At 35.5% G+C, this 25,313-nt stretch overlaps 2 protein-coding genes and 1 pseudogene across 4 annotated transcripts; 2 read left to right on the top strand and 1 right to left on the bottom strand.

The window, feature by feature from the left end:
* Nucleotides 1–2,277: 2,277 nt before the first annotated feature.
* On the top strand, nt 2,278–5,663 carry LOC130990141 (pentatricopeptide repeat-containing protein At1g51965, mitochondrial). 2 transcript variants are annotated; one of them, XM_057914343.1, is made up of 3 exons: nt 2,278–3,134; nt 3,409–4,694; nt 5,390–5,663. In XM_057914343.1, the coding sequence occupies exons 1-2, from the start codon at nt 2,388–2,390 to the stop codon at nt 4,612–4,614; spliced, it is 1,953 nt and encodes a 650-aa protein (XP_057770326.1). In that variant the 5' UTR covers nt 2,278–2,387; the 3' UTR covers nt 4,615–4,694; nt 5,390–5,663. The 2 variants fall into 2 exon arrangements, with proteins under 2 accessions (XP_057770326.1, XP_057770325.1); XM_057914342.1 differs by having other exon boundaries at nt 5,350–5,663.
* Nucleotides 5,288–7,539, top strand: LOC130990553 (pentatricopeptide repeat-containing protein At2g37230-like; annotated as a pseudogene).
* Nucleotides 7,540–13,425: 5,886 nt separating this feature from the next.
* Nucleotides 13,426–17,721, bottom strand: LOC130990140 (calcium-dependent protein kinase 32-like). 2 transcript variants are annotated; one of them, XM_057914341.1, is made up of 9 exons: nt 17,272–17,721; nt 16,548–17,182; nt 15,858–15,981; nt 15,627–15,770; nt 15,279–15,431; nt 15,051–15,166; nt 14,775–14,942; nt 14,286–14,516; nt 13,426–13,966 (listed from the first exon to the last, which is right to left on the bottom strand). In XM_057914341.1, exons 2-9 carry the CDS (start codon nt 17,025–17,027, stop codon nt 13,811–13,813), a joined length of 1,572 nt encoding a protein of 523 aa, XP_057770324.1. In that variant the 5' UTR covers nt 17,028–17,182; nt 17,272–17,721; the 3' UTR covers nt 13,426–13,810. The 2 variants fall into 2 exon arrangements, with proteins under 2 accessions (XP_057770324.1, XP_057770323.1); XM_057914340.1 differs by having other exon boundaries at nt 16,548–17,271; nt 17,353–17,609.
* Nucleotides 17,722–25,313: the final 7,592 nt, after the last annotated feature.

The following is a 25,313-nucleotide window of genomic DNA, read 5'->3' as shown; positions in this document are numbered from 1 at the left end:
CTGGTGTTACTACATTAGACACCCAATTGCTCATTATATAGCAAGCTTTGAAAATAACGAGCTGTAAACAACCATCAAAGTAACCGTTATGCAAAACAGTTATGACTTTTAGCTCTGCAAAGGAAACTTTGACTCTGTCTCTGGAGTGTTGACTCCGCCTTGGCAACTCTGACTCTGGCAGCAGCGCGATCTCTCTGCTCTGGCAGCAGCGCGATCTCTCTGCTCTGCCAGTAGCGCGATCTCTCTGCTCTGGCAGCGGCGCGGTCTCTCTGCTCTGGCAACCTCACCAGAGTAAACATTACAACACCAGAGTATACAAACTAGATTATAAGCTTACGAAATCATAAACAACAAAATCGAATAAAAATTCGAGTAATTTCAAATTCGAATAATTTCTGCTGATTTTTTATTTTTGTGTGTATTTGCTCATCTCTTGTGTGAATTATATAGATTAGATCTTACTGTGTGAATTGTAGAAAAAGTATTTCAATCATTACTCTCTTATTTTCATATTTGATTTATTCGTAGATTGATTTTTTTTCTTTCTATTTCAGTTCATAATTTTTTGTTGATTGACTTATGGAGAAATTATATTAATTGAGAATGAAGATTTGGCAAATAGAAGAGATAGGAAACTGATTCGGCAAAAAGCAGCACACGTTTATTCAAACGGCAACTGAAATTTTGAAAGTAAAAACTATAAAAAGAAATTGCCGGGAAATTGTTACCGTTTATATAGATATAGATATAGATTTATTTACATATTTTTCTATTTTTTTATATAAAACTTTTAGAAATTCAAAAATACAATCTTTGTTATACTCCCTCCGTCCATGAAAAAGAGTCATGTTTTCCCTCTTTTTTATGTCCACGAAAAAGAGTCATGTTTCACTTTTTGTACAATTATACCCTCCATGGACTTCAATATTTATATTATTTTGCCATTAATTCATCTACCTCAATAATTAAAAATCATTCACTTAATTCCTTAATTAACACTAATCCTAATTTTTTAAATCTTCCAATTTCGAGAAACCCTAGCTCTTATCTTATTCTTGACTCTTGAGCAAAAGAGATTGCCACTGCTACTGGACCAAGTGCTCCAAGCTTAGGGCAAATGCCTCATCCGCCGACGAGGACGACGGCGCCGCTGGGAGCTCGCAAGTCCCTCGCTCTCGCCCTACCTCTTGAACCATGGTGACAGGGAAGAAAGAGACCGGAAGGCCACACAGCAATGGAAGGGCATTGGGGGCTGCTGGAACCTTGTGAAACATCCCCGTCGGCGGCGGCTCGCGAAAGAACTCCAAGAGGATCTCCTCCACCTCCTTCTCATTCCGGCTTCATTTCTTCACCCATTTCTTCACCCATTTGGAATTTGTTCAATTTCTTCACCAGCCCGGAGCTCCATCCGCCACTCGTCGTCACCGTCGCTCCCTCATTCGGCTGGAATCGCTGCCGTCTAAATGCAGCGCTACCTCCGTTTACATCTTAGGGTTGATCATCTTCTTTCTTCGATTTAAACTGAGGCAGAGTTCTTTATGTTTTTTCTTTTTTCCTACTCGAATGTGTTGGATGTAGTTTTCGTTGTCTATGTGTTGGATGTAGTTTTCTTTCTTCAATTTGGGAAGTTTGGTGAAGTGGAGTCTCTAATTAAGGATTCGTTCTGTTCCAGTCTTGAATTTCTTGTGCTCATTTCTTTGGATTGTTCTATGTGTAAAAGTGATGGTGCTTTCAGTCTAAACGTTAAGGGTGTTAGACTGAATTCAATCTAATTAAGGATTCGTTGTTCCCAGTCAGAGTGTTAAGGGTGTTAGATTGAATTCATGTTTCAGTCGAGATTTTCCTTGGCTTTAAGTATGAATAACTTCAGAAGTTAAATTGGGATTAAGCAATTAAAATTGTCATTAACACTACCCCTATAAATTTACTTTTACTTCACTTATATCTATTTTAACAATTTTCTTGAAACCCGTGCCGAACCCCAAATTAGACTCTTTTTTGAATACTTATTTTATTCTCTTTTCTACGCAAAAGTAACTGCTAAAACCTATGCAGTGAAGCTAAGGGCATCCACTATGGTGCTACCCCATAGTGGTGCCACCTCAACAATTACCTTATTTTTCTACAATTTTATATTTTCTCTACTATAACACTACCCACTTTTTACTATTTATGGACCCCACAATAAGAAATAAAAAAAAAGAAAATAAGAAAGAATAAGTTGAGGAAAGGAAGAAATAAAGGCGAAAATTAAAATAGGAGGAGTGAGAAATATGTTGGAGTCCCACCATGTCAGATAAGGAACCGGGTCCCAAGGGTGCCACCTAGATTCGAGAACCCCCCATAGTGGCTGCTCTAAGTGAACCTATCGACTGAAGCTCCCCACCATGCGCTGCCATCTCCGCCACCTCATCCCTTCCTCCCGCCGCGCATATGCCACCAAATACACCGGAAAAGTGGTGACATCCACCAACAAAGGCCGCATCTCCGCCATCGAAGTCGCTGTCACTCCTCCGACGCTCATCTCCGATGTCCGCGGCTACCCACTCCCCCGCCGCGAGCTCATCGTCGAAGCAACCAAACTCCTCCAATCAAAATCCGTCACGTCATCGTCCGATTCCTTCCTCGACCTCTCCGAATACCTCCAAGCCCTAAACGTACCGCCAACCACCTCTGAAGTGTCTGAAATTCTCAAAGCCCTTAAATCCCCAACCCTAGCCCTCGAGTTTTTCCACTTTTGCCGCTCGCATATCCCGAATTACCAACACAATGCCTTCACTTATAACCGCATTTTGTTGATTCTCTCGAAATCATCTCTCCCAGACAGGATTGACAAAATGAAAGAAATTGTTGATTTAATGGCGAGATTGAGGACTGCTGGGAACATCTCCACCATCAATATATTGATTGGGGCGTTTAATACCGTTGATGGATTGGAGAAATGTTTGGAGTTGTTGAAGAATTGGGGTTTGCTGTTGACTTGTTACACTTATAAGTGTCTTGTGCAAGCATATTTGAGGGCGAACGATTTGAATCGAGCATTGCAGGTTTATGCGCAAATTCGAAGGAAAGGGTACAACTTGGATAGCTTTGGTTACAACATGCTTCTTGATGCACTTGCTAAAGATGGAAAGGTTTGTATACCCATGTTATTGTAAGATTTTTCATTGATTCTTTAGATGGACGTATCTCTTAGTGTCTATGCAATTCATGTTTATATCAAGGTGCATGAGAATTGTATTTTATGAACATTGTGCATCGAGATGAATATTTAAAGTGTATATGTGCTTGGTTAAATTTCTTCAACAACATTTTGTAGATGTTTAGGTATCTGCATGTAATGTAGTGTTATATCTTGGGATGCCACAAAATCTAGTTTTGTTTGTGATGTGACGCGCTTCATGTCAGGTTGATGAGGCAAACAAGGTGTTCGAAGACATGAAAAAGAAGCATTGCAGGCCTGATGAATATACATACACCATTTTGATAAGGATGAACGGAAGGTTGGGCAAGCTGAAGGAGTCCGTAGCTTTATTTGAGGAAATGCTATCAAAGGATTGCAAACCGAATTCAATGGCTTACAATACTATGATGGAAGCACTAGTTAGGAGCCGAATGCCAGACAAAGCTATGATTCTTTTCTCCAAGATGGTGGAAAATAATTGCAGGCCTAATGAATTCACGTACAGTCTCATTCTCAACGTTTTAGTTGCAGAAGGACAGCTTGGTAGAATGGATGAGGTAGTGAAGATATCAAGCAAATACATGAATAAGTCAATCTACGCGTTCCTGGTGAGAATGCTAAGCAAACTAGGCCATGCAAACGAAGCACATAGGTTGTTTTGTATTATGTGGAGCTTCCACGAGAAGGGAGACAGGGATGCCTATCTCTCCATGTTGGAGAGCTTATGCAATGGTGGTAAAGTTACCGAGGCTATAGACATGTTGAGTACAACTCACGAAAAGGGAATAATGACGGATACTTTCATGTACAACACGGTCTTCACTGCTCTTGGAAAGTCGAAACAAGTAGCTCACCTCCTCAATCTGTACGAGAAAATGAAAAAGGACGGGCCGCCAGCAGACATCTTCACCTACAACATTCTGATCTCTAGTTTTGGTAGAACTGGAAGAGTTGATGAAGCTGTTAGAATCTTCGAAGAGCTCGAGAATAGTGATTGCAGACCAGATGTTGTATCATACAATTCATTGATTAATTGTCTGGGGAAAAATGGTGATGTGGATGAAGCACACATGAGGCTTAGGGAAATGCAAGAGAGGGGTTTGAATCCTGATGTTGTCACGTACAGTACACTGATAGAATGTTTTGGTAAGACTGATAAAGTTGAGATGGCGTACAGCTTGTTTGATGAAATGCTTGCTGAAGGCTGCTGTCCTAATATAGTTACATACAATATCTTATTAGACTGTCTGGAGAAGTCTGGGAGAAGTGCAGAAGCTGTTGATTTGTATTCGAAGCTTAAAGAAGAGGGGCTGACTCCAGATTCAATCACTTATGCTATTCTTGAGAGATTACAGAGTGGTTCGCATAGAACGCATAGAATTCGAAAACAGAATCCAATTACTGGTTGGGTTGTTAGCCCCTTGAGATGAAGCCGTTCTTGCTGCATATTCTTTTTGCCCAAGCTGCATCGTGAGATCCTTTATTATGCCAGTTCTCATCTCCAATTTGGGTAACTATCTTAACCTTTTCTCATCTCCAATATTGTGAAGAAATAAACTGTGGTTTAAGAACTTATTTTTAGAAAACATATAAACTATAGGTGTTTAGAAATTTATTTTACCAAATACTTTTCAAGAGCTTAAACATATAAAGTCAGCCAAACAACCCCTCAGTAAGGGAAGGGGTTGCAGAAAAGATAGCATGGATAGCTACTTCACGAAGAAAGTTTGTTAGTAAGCTATAAGGACTGTAATTTTTTGTGCTGACCGCTAAAACAGAGGATTCCTTGTCTTGTTTGTATATATGAAACTGGACCTTTAAATAACAAAACTCAGATATTCTTGCTCTTGGTCTGCATTAGAGATACTTATATAGTCAAATAAATTAAGTCGGCTACAAATAGTTTGATACAAAATCCTCAACACAAGCAAGAAACAAAAACATCAACTTGTGCTACCCCTTGGATTTCTGAAGTCTCGTCCTTTCAAGTATGCCTGATTTTGTTTTACTTGTTATATTCTCATCGACTATAAATGCACGAGATGCTATATCTTGAGATAATATTTGGAGGCAGTATACAAGTTATTATTGGTTTGCTTGAACATGAGATCATTCACAAGCGCGAAATCTCAAAGGTATTTGAAATCTTGTTTTATTGTGTGCAGTTTGATCCGTTTGAAATGAAGAATATTTTTTCCAATTCAGATTTGAGGAGGATGTTGAAACGGCAAAGTCATCTCCCAGCAAGAAGAAACTTTCTAGAGTATTCTCTGAGGACTACGAGATAGTGCAGAAGAAGATATTTGATCCACGAGGATCTTTTCTGAGCACGTGGAATAAATATTTCCTAATCTCATGTCTGATTTCCCTCTTCGTGGACCCCCTCTTCTTCTATTTACCCAATGTGGAGGAAGAAGCGTGCATGCAATCATCCCTAATAAATATTCCTACTGTTTCTGGTGGGGACTGCGGAATCTAAGGTCACTTAATTCATTCATTATATATGCTAATGCTCTCCATTTTCGTTCAATGTGTTTGTGTTAACAATGTTTGTTTGCAGTGGACCGGATAAGATGTTGAGTGAGGGGATTGAACCAACTAGGCACACCTTCAACATTTTGATTTGGTGTTTTTTCTTTCAGGGAAGGTGGAGACTGCGAATAGGTTCTTTGAGGATATGAAGACGCGTGAGATTATGCCGGATGTGGTAACATATAACACCATGATTAATGGGTATAATCCGGTTGGGAAAACGGAGGAGGCAGGGAAGTATTTTGTGGAGATGAAAGGTAGGAATATTGAGCCTACTGTAATCACTTATGCGACTTTGATCAAAGGGTATGTTGCAGTGGAGAGAGTGGATGATGCATTGAGGTTGGTGGAGGAGATGAAGGGATATGGGATTAAGCCAAATGTTGTTACCTATTCAACCTTGTTGCCAGGGCTGTGTGACTCGGCGAAGATGTCTGAGGCTCGGAGTGTGTTGAGGGAGATGGTGGAGAAGCACATTCCACCTACTGATAACTCTATTTTCATGAAACTGATGCTTGGCCAGTGCAGGGCGGGTGATTTGGATGCTGCAGTTGATGTGTTGAAGGCGATGATCAAGCTGAGTATTCCGACTGAAGCAGGTTATTACAGTGTTCTGATTGAGAATTGCTGCAAGGCTGGTCAATATGATAGATGTGTGAAGTTGCTGGATAAGCTCATTGAGAAGGATATCATATTAAGGCCTCAGAGTACTTTGCATATGGAACCGAATGCTTACAATCCGATGATTGAGTATCTTTGCAGCAACGGCCAGACCGCCAAGGCTGAGACCCTTGTGCGGCAATTGATGAAATTGGGTGTGCAGGATCCCATGGCCATGAATGCTCTCATCTGTGGGCATTCAAAAGAAGGGACACCCGACTCTGCATTCGAGCTTCTCAAGATCATGCTTAGGAGGAAGGTTGCTTCGGAGAAAAGTGCTTTTGATTTGCTTGTCCAAAGCTACTTGACAAAGAAGGATCCTGCAGAGGCAAAGGCCGTACTGGATAGCATGATTGAGAATGGTCATTGTCCGGATTCTACGCTATATAGGTCGGTGATGGATGCCTTGTTTGGAGATGGACAGGTGCAGACGGCAAGCAGGGTGATGAAGACGATGCTGGAGAAGGGGGTGACTGATCATGAAGATTTGATTTTTAAGATATTGGAAGCTTTGCTCATGAGGGGCACGTTGAGGAAGCCCTCGGGCGAATTGAGCTGCTGATGCAGAGGGGCATTGTGCCCGACTTTGACAGCCTGTTATCCGTGCTATGTGAGAAGGGGAAGACTATTGCTGCGTTAAAGGTATTGGATTATGGCATGGACAGGGACTATAGCTGCGAGAAGGTTCTGGATACTCTGCTAGCTGCTGGGAAGACTCTCAATGCATATTCAATATTGTGCAAGATTATGGAGAAAGGAGTGGTTACTGATTGGAGCAGCTGCAAAGACTTGATCAAGAATCTGAATGAAGGGGGTCACATCCTGTCTCGGATGATTGTAGGGATGGAGAAGCCAGCTCGTAGCAAGAAAGGAGATAAAAAAAGCAGCCATGGCCTGAAAATTGATAATTTTAGTATTAGTTTTGAGTCATCTTGAGGTGAGAATTTGATCCCTCCATCTTTATTATGAACTAAGGTTTCTGTGTTTTGAATTATTTTGTAGCATAGAAATCCTTTTTTCAGTTAATAACGCAGTTTTCATCCAGAGTTGATTTTCATTGCTTCAATCTGATTTGGGTGATTGTAGTAGACCTGGATGTATATCTCTACAAACAGGATAAGGATTTTTGTTTGATCTGATTTATCAGTATTTCTGTGGTTTTATATCGTGCTGTGTGTGGGATTGAGTTCTTTTTTTTTTTGAGGTAAAACCAGAACTTTCATTACTAAGGAACACGAATGTTCAACATGGCTCTGGAGGAGTGAGAAAGGCTATTGTAGAAACTGATTGCCAAAGGTTGTTTTGGAAAAAAGAGAAAGCTATTGGAAAAACAATTCACACCATCTCTGCAAGCCGCCAAGGGAATGAGTTTGCCGATACATTAGCAAAAATGGCTCTTTGTAATCGCACTTGTCCTACTCCTGTTCCTTAGTAATGAACTAAAAAAAAACATTAATTATTGCAATCACTAAACGAATGATTATCTATATGAGATTCTTATTTCAAAACGAAGCCAAAGATTTTTGTCATATTAATTTAAACTTCATATCAAGCTAAGGTTATATAGCTTGAAGCTTTTTGATTTTTTTCTTTTCTTTTCTTTTTTCCTTTTTTTCTTTTTGGAATTATAAAAATAATCCCAAAAAGGTAATAATAAGTCCATCAAAAACATACCCATGAATTAAAACAAACTATAATAAAATTTTATTAAGTCTTGTAACTAAGTTCTTAAACATGTCTCCGACATAGGCAATCTTACTTTGCAGATTTGTTGGATTTAATTGTCTATTTAATTTGCATAAAATTCTTCGCTGTCGAAATCCAATGAATTTTGATGATTAAACTCCACAATCATTTGACTATGTGGCCCACCACTTTGTAGTTTTGTACACTTGTAAAACAAATCGAATCTTTGCTCATAAGTCATATCTAATTCTTGACTAAATCGTAAATCATAGCACACCTATATAGGGCTGGGAATCGGGTCGGGATCGGGTACCCTACCCGAAAAAATCGGGTACCCGGTCCCGATTAAGACGGAAAATCGATACCCGATCCCGAACCCGAAAAAAAATCGGGTACCCTAATACCCGACTCGGGTACCCGAGTCGGGTATTCGGGTACCCTAATTACCCGGTCAAAATTACATGTTTCAGGTCAAACTGTGTAAAATCGGGTATTTCGGGTATTAGGGTACCCGATTTTCCTTAATCGGGTATTAGGGTACCCTAATACCCGAAAATACCCGATTTTTTTTTTTAAATTCGAAAATGTAACCACTAATTTCATGCCCAATTGAAATTGAAATTGAAATTGAAATTAAGAAATTAAAATTTAATTAAATTGAAATTGAAATTAAGGAATTACAATTTAATTAAATAATTTAAATACATTTAATTAAAAAATCGGGTATTTCGGGTATACCCGATACCCGATCGGGTATACCCGATACCCGATTTTTTAACACCCTAAATACCCGAACCCGACCCCGACCCCTAATTTTTCGGGTATAGGGTACCCGATACCCGATTTTTTCGGGTCGGGTATCGGGTACCCGATTACCCGATCCCGAAATTCCCACCCCTACACCTATACACCCCACACCACCTTAAAATAAAAATAAAAATAAAAGTAGAAAAATCAACTATTTCTAATTGCACCAAAATTGGGGGGGGGGGGGGGGGGGGGGGGGAGTGAAATGGGAAAACCATTCTTGAATGGATATACTATACTCCCTCCTATGTACTCCCTTCGTTTATAGTATTTTATTGAAAAACATACACTCAAGAAATAATGAAATACTATTAAGATTCAAAAAAAAAATGAAATATTACATCATATTTATTATTTTCAAAGTCTTATGGCTGACTCACGATAATACTAAAGAAATATGATAAAACCTGAACTTTGTCACTATTTTCATCTCAAGCTTTGAAATGATACACTATTTTTTTCTTAATTGAATACTTAACAAAGTCAGTAAATATATATAATGTAAGTCTTTTCTCAATTGAATACTCAAAATTGCTCTCATGAGCTCTCATCATTTATGTATTTTTTATGTTTTTCATCCGAAAGTGATTGTGTTACTAAACATAAATACTATTATTATTAAAATTAAATTGAGCATAATTTTCCACTAATATATATGCAAAAGCCCGAAAAAAAATTTACATGATAGAATATAAGGGGGTATTGAATATGCATTCAAAAAGCCCTAAAAAAATTTACATTATGAATGAATATAAGGGGGTATAGAATATGCAATCAAAATGGAGAAGGAAATTGATGGATTTGAAATTTCGTCGCTATTATCTCTAATAAATGAGATCAATGATAAACGATTACAGTTTGCTCATCAAGGGACCTATAAGGCTATAACAATAATAGTCAAAAAAGTTTTCAATAGTTGAAGATTTTTTTTTTGTTGGGGTTCATATTTTGAACCTATAATATTTGAAAAAGTTTTAAATAGGCCAAGAAAAAAAATATTTGTTGGGGTTCATATTTTGAACCAATAATATTTGTTTAGCTATTTCTTCAAAAGTTATTATTTTATATGAATAATACGTACTTAAGGAGATCAAATGTAACATTTTGTAACAGTTGTAATTGATTTCATTAAGGTATAAAGTTTAGATCAAAGCAAATTGAAAGATAATTGAGTAGTGATTATTTAGTTATGGGAGTTCAGTAGCATGTTGGTAGGAAGCTATAACTCTCTCATTCAATACAATTTAAATGTGACTTGTAACCGATATTGAAAATTGGATTTTAAGGTTTTCAAACATAAAATAAACCATATGTTTCACACTTGAAGGAAGAAAGCAGGTAAAGCAAAGTTAGCTGCTTATATAAACATGTTTCAACATCCTGCATGACTTCTCGTATTTTTGTATAACAACATATTTGATTCAATCTATTATAGTTTCGGGAGATTTAGAAGAGTGTGATCTTTTTCATATTTATTTTTCTCTATGATGAGGATAGAATTAGGGATTTCCTTTTTATAGAGAAAGTCCAAATAAGATACTTTAATTGCTCTAGCGAGAGTAATTGATTAAATGTGTGATATCTCATCATAGTTGGATTAAACTGGTAAATAGGATTAATAGATTGATTGTGTGAATTTGGTTAATAAATTTACTTCTCTAGGATCAGTCGTTTTATTATTTGATTTTATATTTGTTTCTTATTTTCTCTGTTTTATTATTCATACATTATCGATTTTGTTTGCCTGAATATTGTGATAGTTTGAATTGGGATTACTTAGGGTAATTTCTTTTTTCATTCCTCGTGGATACGATACTCTGCTTGCTATTTGTTGCTACAATTACATTGTTATAGTTGTAGTTTTGTTGCTAATAAATTAATGATCATCCCTACTAAGAAGTTATTTAGGGGACATAGGGAGTATTAAATAAAATAATTATCAAATTATTTTATATTAAATTAAAACTAATAAATGTAAATTTTAAATGAAATGTGAATGAATATCTAGTGAGTTGAAAGTAGATGGAAATTAGATCCATAATAATATTGGCAGGGGGGAGATCTAGGATTTATCGTTAGAGGGGCTGAATTTATTGCAGTCTGGCGTCTGAAAGTATTTGCATGGGGCTTCGGAGGGCGGGAGTCTTTGAGCCAAATTTTTGAACGTTTCATACAGTTCATTTTTATGTCCAAATAATCTTAATGAATTTAGGATTAGAACATAGTCACTTAAAATAATAAATAGTTCTTCACATTTCATTAATTCACAAGTACATTGAAAACATATAAAGGCCTACCTCTATGCATTTTTTTAAAAAAAATGTTTCATCTTCCAAAAAATAAACTAATTTTCTTATTAATAGTTCACAATTTTTACTTCAACTTGAGGATCGACTCAAATTCAATATTTAAAATTAATTAAGAAAGGGAAATGAGACAAAAATAATACAAATTTAACAAATTAATAACAAATCACTGTAAAATATTAAGCTATTAATGTGAATACTACAATTATTAAACTAATATATTACTATATTTTTTAGGGGGACAATGTATTATATTATCTCTTGTATTTCTTATATATATTTTAAAAAAACTCAAAATTTGGAAAGGGGCTTCAGCCCCCTAACCCCCTGATCCGCCACTGTATATCAACAAAAATAAAATTCAAGAAAATATTATTAAGATAAAAATAGGAAAATGAGAATAAGGTGATGTGCGTGTGCCTATAATCAGTGGCGGAGCCAGACTTTTAACTTACCAATTTTTTTTCTTCAATAAAGTTAATAATTAATAAATTAAACTAAATTAAATTAAATACCCCCCCCCCCTCCACAATTTAAAGCTCCACTTTGGTGTGGGCACGAAGACTAAGAAAGCTGAAAAAGGTGATGTGGATGAAATATAAGGATAGTTGACTAAAGTGATAAAGATAGTTGACTAAAGTGATAAAGGTGTTATGAGTGGGTCCCTAGTGATAAATTGTAAAAGTGTTTTAAGGTAGGTCCATTAGTGACAAAGAGTAGTAAATATAGAAAAAGAAGAAGAGTAAAAAAGTACAAAAAACAGAATAAGGCTTTAATTTGTGGACAAAAAATTAATAGCAAGTAGGGCTTTAAATTGTGGACGGAGAGAGTAATAATTATTAACATAATTACAACATTATTTAAATTTAAAAAGTACTTTTCAAACTGATATTCAAGTTCATACAAAGCACATTCAAAAAATTAAGATTGCTAAAACTTTGCAAAGACAAATTAGTTTTCAATATCAAATTCAAAAAGTAAATCTCTATAATTCAAGTATGACATGAATAATCACAAAAACTTCTGTGAAACCGGTTTCACAGGAGACCACCTGATTAATTATTTGTTCACTTCATCACAACGTCGATTCAACTTTAAAGTTTGCATGTCAATCACAATGTGAAATAGCCGAACTGAATAACTGTGAAGATAAAATCATACTCCTTCCGTCCCATTGACTGGGCGCATGCTTTGCACGGCCCAATCACAAAATTCGTCCATAAAAAAAAAACGATAAAAAATTAAAATTTGGAGCAGACCGCCATTTTCAAAGCAAAATAGCCGTTTAACGGCTCTTTAACCCTTTTTTCCTTTTTTAAAAAAAATAATTTATACTTTCCACATCTATGACTAAATAATAGCTCATTTAATTTCATTTTCAAACAATTCTCTACACTTTCTTCCTACTCTTGATTTGTAATGCAGCTTGAAATTTCAATGAATTTTAAATTTAAATCAATGTAGGATTTCCATTTTAATTATAATAATAAAGAACATTAAAAATAAATCTACAATGAAATCAATAATTAGAGAGCCAAGTTCTGTAGAGAATGTGTACTTAAATGATGGAGACCACTTTTAAGCATTCACTTGGGCTCTCTGCCACGGATGCTCCAAAAGGTGCCATTAGAAATGCTACGACACATTAGGCTGAACATTCAATAATTGTATATTCAATAGAGTGCATGAGACGTATCTCATAAATTATTGCACGAACCAGTTGTCTAAATGCATACGTACAACCAACACAACATATTCTTGTTTCATTTGTACTTGAATTCTGCAAACTCTAATTGTTTGAGGTTCTGACAACTCATGATTTGGATACATCCAAATTTTGTATCCATCTATTGCCAATTATGAGACTGGGTGATTGGTCCTCCTCAATCAATAAGATACCCGTACATTTTACTAAAGATTATTGACATCAAAATACACCAATTTTTGGTTTTGTATTTTAACTTTAAATTGATATTAAAATACACCAATTTAATGACTATTTAAATTATTGTAATTTTTATATATTCAGGCTAAAAAGTGAACACGAGGACAAAAGTTCAAACTACTTTTCAATAATAACCCTTACTAATATCTAAACTGTGAGGTTCAAAAATTAATTTTCCACGCAAAAGCTTAAATAGGATGGACAAAAATTTAGCATGAGTTGACATAGAAATACAAGTATATAAACATTTTTTTTAATGCTCAAAACTATATGGATTCCAACGAGAAGTTGAAAAATCGAATAGCTAGAATAATAACGCTCGTGTAGAATTTTGAAAGTTGAAGAATATGTCTATATACAACTGTAAAGATATTACAATTCTTACCAGAAACATACACATTAAAAGATCCTTAATATCTCCGAATCTCTATCCCAGAATAGCAACAACAAACAAACCACACAAATCAGAGTAACATGAACACCAATGACCTATTTTTTGTCATCCTCAACCAAAAGAATCTTACAACCAGGCACATTTAACTTGAATATAATCAAAGAAGAAAGAATTAGAGCCGAAACCATCGTCTGTTTTTGCTTGAAGTTCTTGCAGTCTCAACAGGCGAACAGCACGAAACTATCGTTGTTTTTTTTTTTTTCCGCTCAAGTCGAAGCAAGTCAGTGTTCACCTCACTATCTACCCTCATTGTTCTTCTGCAAGGAGCCATCCTCCATCAATTTCAAGCTAAGACTGTTGTATCGTTCTCGCGAGTATTGCCTGGACGCTTTTCTCCAATCGGTGCCCGATTTCATCATTGCAGCAAACTCCTCGTAACTTATACGACCATCCTGTAAAAAAAACATGAAAAGCACATTCAATTCACCATGGGGGGTGTTTTACTTTAGGTCAATCCACCACATACTTTAGTGGATCGAACGATTTTGTGTTTGTCTAAATATGTAATCCTTCAGATACTCAATCCTAGGTATTCTCGATCTTATCTATCACTCAAAGAAAATGCCCCCTATGTCTAGTGTTGCTAAGCTCAACTCTCTAAAATGCCTCATAGGGAACATATAGTGTCATAGTTGACCGATGTTATGATATACAATGAGTGACGAAGTTCACAAGCACGGTTGATTTACTAGAAGAATTAGTGTTGCTAACCTTGTCCGTGTCTACATCTTGAATAATGGCATTTATGACCTCTTCACTGGTAGCTTCCGGCTCATCAGCGAAGGCGTCCCTCAGCTCTTCGATCTCTATATACCCAGTTCCGTTTTTATCAAAAAAGTCAAAAGCCTTGCGCAGATGGTCTTCATTTCCCAACTTCCTTAGGTGTACAGAAATGGCAACAAACTCCGCACAGTCGAGATATCCATCCTTATCCACATCGCCCTGCAAGGAGAGAGACTCGTTACTTCCATATCAAGGAAAACATAAGTATTCCACATGATTCCTCAACATGCACCTAAGTCAACATTGACTGAATTGTGGAAAGGCAAGATGTAATGGAAATGAACGATTTCACGGGGAAGGGAAGAGACTTTTGCTACAAAGCACATCTTGGAGGCAAATGATTCCATGAATTCTCTAACCTTTCAGAGGAGAAATAAAATCCTAAATATTAATGTCCGATTGCAAAAAGGCACTTACCGCTTCCATTAGAACTACAAGGTCAGATTCGGGGATTTGATGACCAAGCTTATGTAATCCAACTCTCAACTCATTGATGTCGATCTTCCCCTTGTTGCCTGTATCCATCAATTTGAATCCCTCCTTTATCCCCGCAACTTCCTCAACCGACAAATGCTCAGCAATCACCTGAAATTTGAACGAGAAATTTAGTACAAGAAAACTACAGCACGGTTGCAAGTTTAATGCAAGTCCGTGTATCAAACTCTTTTGCACTTTTATGAAGCAAGAAATTACCCTTAGAGCTCTTTTTTTCAACTTATTCATCATAGAAAATTGCATGAGCCTAGCTCTGACGGTTTCACCCAGAGAAACATTTGGAGCACTCTTTGCATTTTGTAACCAAGGATGATCTGCAAGTCCAAGAATTATGCATGCCAAGAGCTTCGTATTAGATACAAGGAATTGGAAGGGGGAATCAAGCAGTTTGTGCAGAAAATTAATCAATAGAAGACTATAATTTACCGAGAACTTCTTGTGCTGTGGGCCGTTGTTTGGGATCAGGATTGAGCATCTTCTTCACCAGATCCTTTGCTCTATCAGAAACTTTGGGCCAAGGGTCTCGTTTGAAGTCCACAGTAGAACGAATGATCGCTTGGGCAACTCCTTGTTCGGTTTCTGCATGTCAAGAGAAGTTTATGTAAGGTATACGTGAAAATAAGAGACTGAATAAAGGACATGATCTCTCAGACTTCCAGATATGCCAACCGTTTTAAGCATACTTGGATTTAGTTAATGACATTAGGGTGAGGGTGCTATTGCATTAACAGATATTATGGAATTTCGGAAAGGTAAGATATTATGGAAGCTTACCAGCCCAAAATGGTGGAACACCACAGAGTAATATGTATAGAATCACACCAGCACTCCAGACGTCGATTTCTGGACCGTAGTTCCTTTTCAGCACCTCTGGAGCCATATAATAGGGACTTCCGACTATCTCATCAAATGTCTGGCCTGTGGAATTACAATAGAATTAGTTATGAATGAAAAAGATCGACCTTATATCTGGCTGTACAACGTGTTTGAGTGCAAAGGCATTACCAGGCTTGAAGAAGACAGACAGCCCAAAATCGATAGCTTTCAGTGGTGCTGTTTCCTTCTTATTGCTAAACAAGAAGTTTTCAGGTTTGAGATCGCGATGTATGACTCCGTGCTTATGACAATTCTGCGGAGAAGCCCAACTTAATTAATTCACTCCTCACAGAAGCAAAATACAGATGCCACATAGATAGATTTCCACTCGAAAGAGAACAAATCATGGACGAAATAGTGGAATCGAATGATAGGGAGAACCACTTGGGCAGTTGGGTTTCTATAGTTCCTCAAAAGCATAATCAAATGAATAGCAACAAAACACGACACGCAAGTACAAAGACTAATACATCAACCTCAGAGATTATAACCAGTCACTTAGAATAAGACAATGTTTTTGCATAATAGAATCCAATTTCTCTAAAAACCTAGATGTGCAAAGTTTTATGAGTTACGAACTGTGGAAGAAAAAATGGAGTATATCCTCATATGTAACATACTATTTCTATTAAATCAGCATTGTCAATCCAATCTATCTCAATACTAACAAACCTTTCAGTGAAATGGTTACTGCACCTCATACTAACTAAACTACGCAACCCCTAATACTTGAATTAAAAAAAATCATGCATTAGAAATAAATAACACTTCAAATAAAATATCCCAGCACAAAAACTCCCAAGCCACAGAAATCCTCACCTGAATAACTTCAACAATCGTGCGAGTCACAGCTGCAGCAGCCCTTTCAGTATAATGACCTCTAGCAACAATCCTATCAAACAACTCACCACCCTCACACAACTCCATGACTAAGTGGACTGCACTATCATCCTCATATGTGTCCTTCAACGTCACTATATTCGGATGCTTAGGCAAATGCTTCATGATCTCAACCTCTCTCTTAACATCTTCAATATCCACTCTAGTCCTCAGCTTCTTCTTTGATATAGACTTACAAGCAAGAATCTCTCCACTGCTTTTATCAGTACACATATACGTGATCCCAAATTCACCCCGCCCGAGCTCCCGCCCCAGCTCATAAAACTCCTCTATGTTAAGCCCTGTTGGATTCTCCAACACATAAGATTTAAGCCCACCATTTGGAACAGGTTTCCCATCGAAGTAAGGGTTTGGCTTCTGCTCATCAGAAGTTTGCGGTACTGCACAACAATTACCCATTTTTCTCCAGCAAAACTCAAATCACAAACACAAGATCGAGTAAAATCCTAGCCTATCACCGACCAAATCAACCACATACAAATCCAATCGAATAGAGCTAAATCTTCAAATCTCAGATTTCTTCACTTATCCCGATCTTTCAGCCAGTAGGGTTTCTGGATTGCAGTAAACAGTAGTCAATAACCGCCAAAATTCAATCTTTCACATCTAAAATACACAAATATAACGAAGCTTCGAAGCCCACCTGAAAAATCCGAAGTTGAATGAGAGAAGTGCCGATTTATAGTGACCCCCAAACAAAATCTATCCTTTCCAATCCAATTACCTGATGCAATCTAGAAATGGAGGGATTCTCAAACCAAGAAAAGGAAATTTTGAATCTACAAAAGATAAAATGGATTTCTATGAGTGGTAGGACGGTGGGGGGTCCGATTTGGGGGATTTTTGAGAGGGTTGGGAAAGCGAGATTGAAGAAATGCTGAAATTGGGAGTGCGGAATTTCAACATATGAGCTGCTGATTTAGAGAGTCAAAGAGATTTCATATACACTTTCCTCCTACTCCGCCTATCTAATTCATTTCTTTTCTATTTTCTTTTTTTGTCAACTAATTTAGTTTATTATAAATCATATTAGGAATTCTTCTATTAAAATATCCTCAACTTATGCTAGATATTTCGTATTGGACTTATTAAGCAATTCAACTTGAGCAATGTAATACTCCTTATTTAGACTTATTATTAGCTGGCCTAAGTAGATTCAATTATTCAATATACACTCGTAAGTAGCTGTTGTTAGTTAAAAATAAATTTAAATTAGTAAATCTTAAGATTCTAAATCTAAACTCATGTAAATAGGGTCATATATCTTAACTTCTTCATTCTAAATACTTTAATAAATTATTCTTGTGAATTTATTTATTTTGAATTGTTCGTACATCGGCCCAACTTACAATATTTGAAGTTTGAGGTTGAAGCAAAACCTGAAATGCCTACATTACTTAATGTTACTATAAATATAGATTAGTATAAGTTGGTACTATTTTATTTGCAAATCTAAATTACCCAAACTCTCGATAAATTCTTATTAAATTTCCTATAATGCAGCTTAACTTATAGAAATGATAACTAAAAATCATAATTCGATTTTCATCATACTTGTAAGTTATGCACGATTCAAAATATTTGTACAATAATAAATAATAATATCCTTTGTAGCCTTTAAATTGGCCGCACCTTTTAGTTGCTCAACTGTTTTTAACCATTGGTTTGACTTTTTAAGTTTGAATAGACATTTCAGTTTCACACTACCAGGTCAAAAAGTTTTGCGATTTTTCTTCATTACACGTATTTTTCAAAATATTCATTTTGGAAATTTCTTTATTTTATATCACGTGATGAATGAAAATGAAGTGGCTGGCTGCTTCTTAGAAGCTTATTTTGGAATCTTTTTTCAAGAACGGCCGGCCACCGAGTCAAACTCGACGATTTGACTCATAAATTGGAGGCTTAATTATAAATCTTATACTATGTCCATATTATACTCAATTATAAATCTTATATTATGTCGATATTATACTCGGGGGCGTTCACTTTGCATTATTGATAAAATAGATAATTGAGTATTTTTATCTTTAAAAATAGGATTATTCTAATCTCACCAATTTGATGGGATAATTAAGAATTAAGCAAAACTAGTTTGGAGGATAAAAATAATCAAGGGTCTCGGGATATGCCAAAGTTGCAATTCATCAAAGTAAACAAGGGATTAATCTTATTATTTTTTATCAATCAAGGCTTATCCACCAAAATAAACACTCCCTCGTAGTATATATATGTCGTTACACAAAATTTGTAATATTTCGTGATAAAAAAAAAAGATATTAGCATACACATGTATTGATGTATAACGTTGTTGTTAGATATGACAAGCTTGTTTTGTTGTGTTTTTTTTTTCTTTTTTGAAAAAAAATGGACAAATAGAGAAAGATTAATTTTTGTAATGAGTTTTTTTGAGGCACATATATGAACACACTGGCGGAGCTAGGGGTGGGGCAGGGGGGTCACTGGGGCCCCCTGGAATTTTAAAAAATACTAGGGTATTTCCGTAATTTTATATTAAAAATAAAAAATATATATAATTTTATCTACATCATTATCTTGTTGAGTTATTTTATACTGTAATTGATATGTAAGTTTTAGAGTTAAGACGTTTAGAATAAGTAAACACATAATTAATCTATGCATACCATGCTTGGATTTAATTCTAGAGATTTATTTTTTGAATTTGATATTAAAAGTTAGTTTGCCTTACAAACTTTTATGGGATTTTGAAAAATAAAATCACGGACTATTTAGAATTTGCAATTTTAACGTCTTTTGAGTGTGGCAAATTAAATCACTATTTTTTTTTCAAGTTTTGCAATTTCACCCCCCAATATTTTTCTATTGCTAGAGTGTTGAATTAGAGCATACGTGGATTAGTAAAGACGACGACGTTTTTGTGAGGCCTAAACGACATCTTTTCGTACCATTTCAATTGAAAATTTCTCCAAATTAGAAAGAAACTGTATCATGTATTTGCACTATATATAATATTCAATATTTAGTAATTTTATTGCAAAATACATTGCAACATGAATATGAGCTTGAAAATATGTTAAAATGTGTTTTTTGTAATTTAAATAATATTACAATTGTGTTATTGATTATCATTTATTTTTAATTTAATCTAATTTAATTTTTATTTTTTAATTTAATTTTTACTTTTTTTTACAAAAAAATTTGGACCCCCCTGAATCGAAAGTCTGGCTCCGCCCCTGTTAATGAACATGACTAACAAATATAGGGTTATCGTTTAAATTGAAGTACGATATTCTTAGGAGCATGCATGATGCATAATTTCGATTCAAAATAAACACCAAATCACTTATAAGTTATAATGATTTTGCATAATTATGTGACTGAAAAATAGCAGCACGTTATTTACGAAAACGCGTGAGATTCTCTGTTCTATATTGTACTATTTTTTATTCTCTACATAATATAATTACTCTTTGTGGGACTCATTTTACACTAACAATTTTATTAAAATTTGTGCTCTCTATCTCATCATGAAATTTTTGTGGTGAAGAAAGTACTATTATATTATATTATATATAGTGCATAAACTTGATTACTTTACTTTAAAAAAAATTGAATTTGGATTGTTATTGTAATGCGAACTCATTTTATTAATTAGTGGAGATTATTTTAATTAGTTCTCAATTTATAATATTTCAATCCATTAAAAAAAGTTTAATATCCTAATTGTATTAAAATGAACATGTATGTGGGTTCCTCTCACTTTTTTCTAAAATTACAAAAGATATATATTATATAATTAAATAAGCTGCATGAAAGCATAACCTCTACATCACACAAAGGTAAAATAATAACCGCACGCAAACGGGATCATTATCGCACGCAAATGGGGTCATTACCTACACAAAGGTGGAAAACTAACCGCATGCATGCGGGATTGAACCCAAGACCTCTCACAAAGGAGAGTCTTTGAATGTCTCATTTTTGCAATTTAAGTTAGGCATCATTGACGGTCCCTCTCACATTTTAATTAAAATATATTTTTAGTTTTCTCTATCCTCGTTAAGCAGGGGTATCACTACTTTATATCCCAATTTTTTTTTAATTAATGGATAATTGCATGTAAATACACAAATTTTGGCCAAAATTCATTTTTGACGCATACTTAGAAAAGTTCAATAAAATATACGAATTTTATTAGTTGTTCAATTTTGACTCTAATTTCATCTTTTCCAAAATTAAAAAATGACATGATGTTTATGTGGCTCACTGAAAATGACATGGCGTCTATGTGGGATCTATATGGCCTCTATGTAGCCTCTATGTAGCGTCTACATGATTCATCGGAGTTAAAATTAAATAATTAATAAAGTTTGTGTATTTTTTTTTAAGCATGCGTCAAAAATAAATTTTGATCAAAGTTAATGTATTTATACGTAATTAACTCTTTTTCAATTCACGTACCCCAATTTTTTTTAGATATTATTAATGGGACAAAGAAAGCGATATTTAAGAAGTTTTTATTTTAGGGAGAATAATATTTAAGGTGTTAATTACCTAAAAAATGTTTATGGTGTTAGATGCTGCCCCCACCCCATTTATAGAAGTTCTAGCCTATCAAAAAAACAACATTTTAATAACGTAAATTAAATTTCATTATCTCTTTTAGGTCCAAATAAATTAGTAGTATTTAGTTGTCACCTTTGACCCTTTCCAATGTCTACGATTGTTTTTTAAAAGATTCATGGGCCGCTCGAGCATATCTTTCAATTTAGCAGTCCAACTCAATATTCACTTGCTCCTTTGGTCCGTCAAATAATTTCCTATTTTTTTTTTATCTTAAAAAAACTCTTTATTTTTAAACACTATTCCATCATCGGATGGAGGAGAGTTGGAAGCAGGCCTGGCCCGGTTAGTCCTTGTATCAATGTAAAAAAACAAATTATTGTTTAAGTGAACATTTGACCCATAAACCTTTTGTTTAAGAGAGTCTTATCCATTACGCCACAAAATCTTATTGACTCTTTACAAACTTTATTTTATAAAGTCTTATTTGTTTTTAGAAAAAATCTTATTTAATTTTATAAAAAATATTATTTATATTCAAGCAAAAGTTTCATTTGTGAAAAAAAAAGGTTTAAAAATCTTATTTGATTTTATGAAAAATATTTGCTATTAAGAAAAGTCTTATTTTCGGAAGGAGGCCATCTTCTACATGTACCTGTATTCTTTTTCTTCTTCTTCCAATACATGTACTCTTCTTCGTCATCATCTTCTTCTTCCAATAGTTTTAGTACACAAACATGAAGAAATTAAAATCTAGAAGAAGCAAATGAAAGAAGTTTTACGTAGTGTTTGAAGGATTACACATTGGAGTATTCTCTAGTTGGGAGATGTATGCACCATTCATCCTCGGTTATAGAAGAAGTCTTATAAAACTATTAAAGGAAGTGGCAAAGGCCTTCGAAAAATATTTAGAATCGATAAAGTGTGCAGAAGATTCTTGGAGTTAAGGGTATTGTTGTGGAATTGCTTGAATGATCAACGTAGCAAGAACAGAAAAGAAATGAACACAAACAAGATTTACGTGGTTCGGATTTTTCAATCCTACATTCACGGAGAAGAAACGATCCACTCTATTTCACTATGAACACTCAAGAACTTTACAATTACAATTGAGAACTCTCAACACTAGAAGAAGTGTATAGCCTACAAATCTATCAAGATTGCTATGTATCCTCACTCTCAACTAGTTTACAGTAATGGAAAATATTAAGCAACAACTCAACAACTAATCTAGGTATTTAAACAATAGAAATAGCAGTTAAGAAGATTTGAGCTGCGCGCCGACTTCTGGAATGAAAGAACAGATCCGTTGGATCTGTTTTAACTAACCCTAAAACTGAACTCCCTTAACTATTGCATATTTGCTAATTGATCCCTCAGCTATAGACTAAACACCCTTGCATATTCTACCAGTCAGAGGAATCGAACGCCAGAGTAGAGAAATCAAGACGCCAGAGGAATCAGAGTCAGAGCAGCGAAATGCATCACCAGAGAAATCAGGTCCAGAGGAATCAAGTCCAGAGCCGTGAAAAGCATCGCCAGAGAAATCAGAGTCAGAACAGCGAAATCATCATTCCGCTGGCAACTCATTTCTCTGGCGAGGTCAGAGAAAACGTATAGACTAATTGTATGTAGATACTTTACTCACAATTCTCCACCTTATCTAATACAATTAGAATACACCGAGCTACCTGCATGGATTAGACAAACAACTTGCTCTCCTCAAGAGAGTTCATACCAATCAAAGAACAACACTTTTGGAACTTAACAGTTGGTAATGCTTTAGTAAGCACATCTGCAACATTATCATCAGTTGAAACTTTCTTTACTACCACATCACCTTTTTCAACTAAATCTCTAACAAAATAAAATTTAACATCTATATGTTTAGACCTCTCATGAAAAGATTGATGTTTAACAAGATGAATGGCACTTTGATTATCACAAAGAATAGAGACAACCTGTTGATTAATGCCTAACTCAGATAGCATACCTCTCAGCCATATACCTTCTTTCACTGCTTCTGTAACAGCTATAAATTCGGCTTCTATAGTGGAAAGAGCTACCACAGATTGTAGTGTAGATTTCCAGCTCACTGCTGTTCCATAAAGTGTAAATACATATCCAGATTGGGACTTCCTTGTATCTGTACTTCCTGCATAACCCGAGTCAGTAAAGCCAACTAAAACTTGTTCTAAATTAGTAGCTCCACCTTGAAACATAATTCCTTTATTAACAGTTGCTTTCAAGTATCTTAATACTCCTTTTAAAGCATCCCAATGTGCCTTACCAGGATTTGCCATGAACCTGCTTACAAGACTTACAACATAAGCCAAATCAGGCCAAGTACAAAGCATATAATACATGATGCTTCCTACCAAATTTGCATAAGGAATAACACTCATGTCTTTAAGTTCTTCAATAGTAACAGGACATTGCTTATTAGACAATTGGATATGTTGAGCTATAGGGACCTGAGCAACTTTTGCTTCATTCATATTGAATTTTAACAATACTTTCTTCAAGTAATCAGATTGAACAAGCATAAGTTTCATATTTTTCCTATCTCTCTTGATATCCATACCAAGAATTCTTCTAGCAGTCCCTAGATCTTTCATATCAAATTCAGCACTCAGTGATTGCTTTACTTTATCAATTTCATTACTAGAACTACTAGCAATAAGCATATCATCAACATACAAGAGTAAGTAAACAACCACAGACTCAGCAACTTCTTTCAAGTATACACATCTATCATGCAATGTTCTCTTGAAACCTATACTTATCATGAATTCATCAAACCTTTTATTTCACTGTCTTGGACTTTGCTTCAGTCCATACAAAGACTTTTTCAAGAGACATACCTGACCTTCACAGCCAGCTACTTCAAATCCCTCTGGTTGATTCATGTATATAGTTTCCTCTAACTCACCATTTAAAAAAGTTGTTTTAACATCCATCTGTTGCAATTCTAAATCTAGGTGTGCAGTTAGAGCAAGTATAAGTCTAATAGAACAGTGTTTAACAACAGGAGAAAAGATTTCATTAAAATCTATACCTTCTTGCTGAGAGAAACCTCTAGCAACTAACCTTGCTTTATACTTGATTACCTCAATGCCTTTGTAAACCTCCACCTTTTTCTTGTATAACCATCTACATGTTACACATTTCTGGTTCTTAGGTCTGTCCACCAAGATCCAAGTCTTATTTTTCAATAAAGACTCTATTTCCTCCTCCATAGCTTTGATCCAGTGCTTGCTTTCAGAGCACTGAATTGCTTCTTTATAAGACTTAGGCTCTCTGTAATTTACCTCTTCAGCTGCTGAGAAAGCAAAGCTAACTTGATCTGCTTCAGAGTATCTGGCTGGAGGTTTGATTACTCTTCTAGCTCTGTCTCTAGCTAGATGATACTCACTGAGGTCCTCAGTATTAGCCTTTTGTTGATCATCTTCTTCCTGTTTTATACCTGTCACTTCTGATACTCTAGACATTTCATCAATAATAGGTGTGTTATCACTAGTTTTATCAGTGTTTACTTCAACTCCTTTACTAGTATACTCAGTAGTAGATTGCTCTTTTAGAGGCATTATGTTTTCTTCAAACACTACATCTCTACTGACTAGAAGTTTTCCATTTCCAGATTCTATGCACCAGAGCCTATACCCTTTAACCCCTGTTGGATATCCCACCATAACACATTTCAATGCTCGGGGTTCCAACTTATCCTGCCTAACATGCATATACGCTAAGCATCCAAATTTCCTCAAGTTTGAGTAATCAGCTGCCCTACCAGTCCACAGTTCTTCAGGAGTTTTAAACTCAATAGCACTAGAAGGGCATCTATTTATAAGATAAGCAGCAGTGGTGACTGCTTCTCCCCAAAATTTAGGTGGCAAACCTGAGCTAGAGAGCATACACCTAACTCTCTCAAGGAGAGTTCTATTCATTCTCTCTACAACCCCATTCTGTTGGGGATTTCCAGGTACTGATTTATGTCTTTTAATTCCCCTATCTTTACAATATTCTTGAAATTTTTCAGAGGTGAATTCTAAGCCATTGTCAGTCCTTAAGCATTTCAACTTACATCCCTTTTCATTCTCAACAGCACTACACCACTCAACAAATTTATCAAAGGCATCA

This window comes from Salvia miltiorrhiza, chromosome 6 (assembly GCF_028751815.1).
Source record: "Salvia miltiorrhiza cultivar Shanhuang (shh) chromosome 6, IMPLAD_Smil_shh, whole genome shotgun sequence".
NCBI lineage: Eukaryota > Viridiplantae > Streptophyta > Magnoliopsida > Lamiales > Lamiaceae > Salvia > Salvia miltiorrhiza.
The sequence above is the reverse complement of the archived record's forward strand: the minus strand, read 5'-3'. Positions and strand labels throughout refer to the sequence as shown.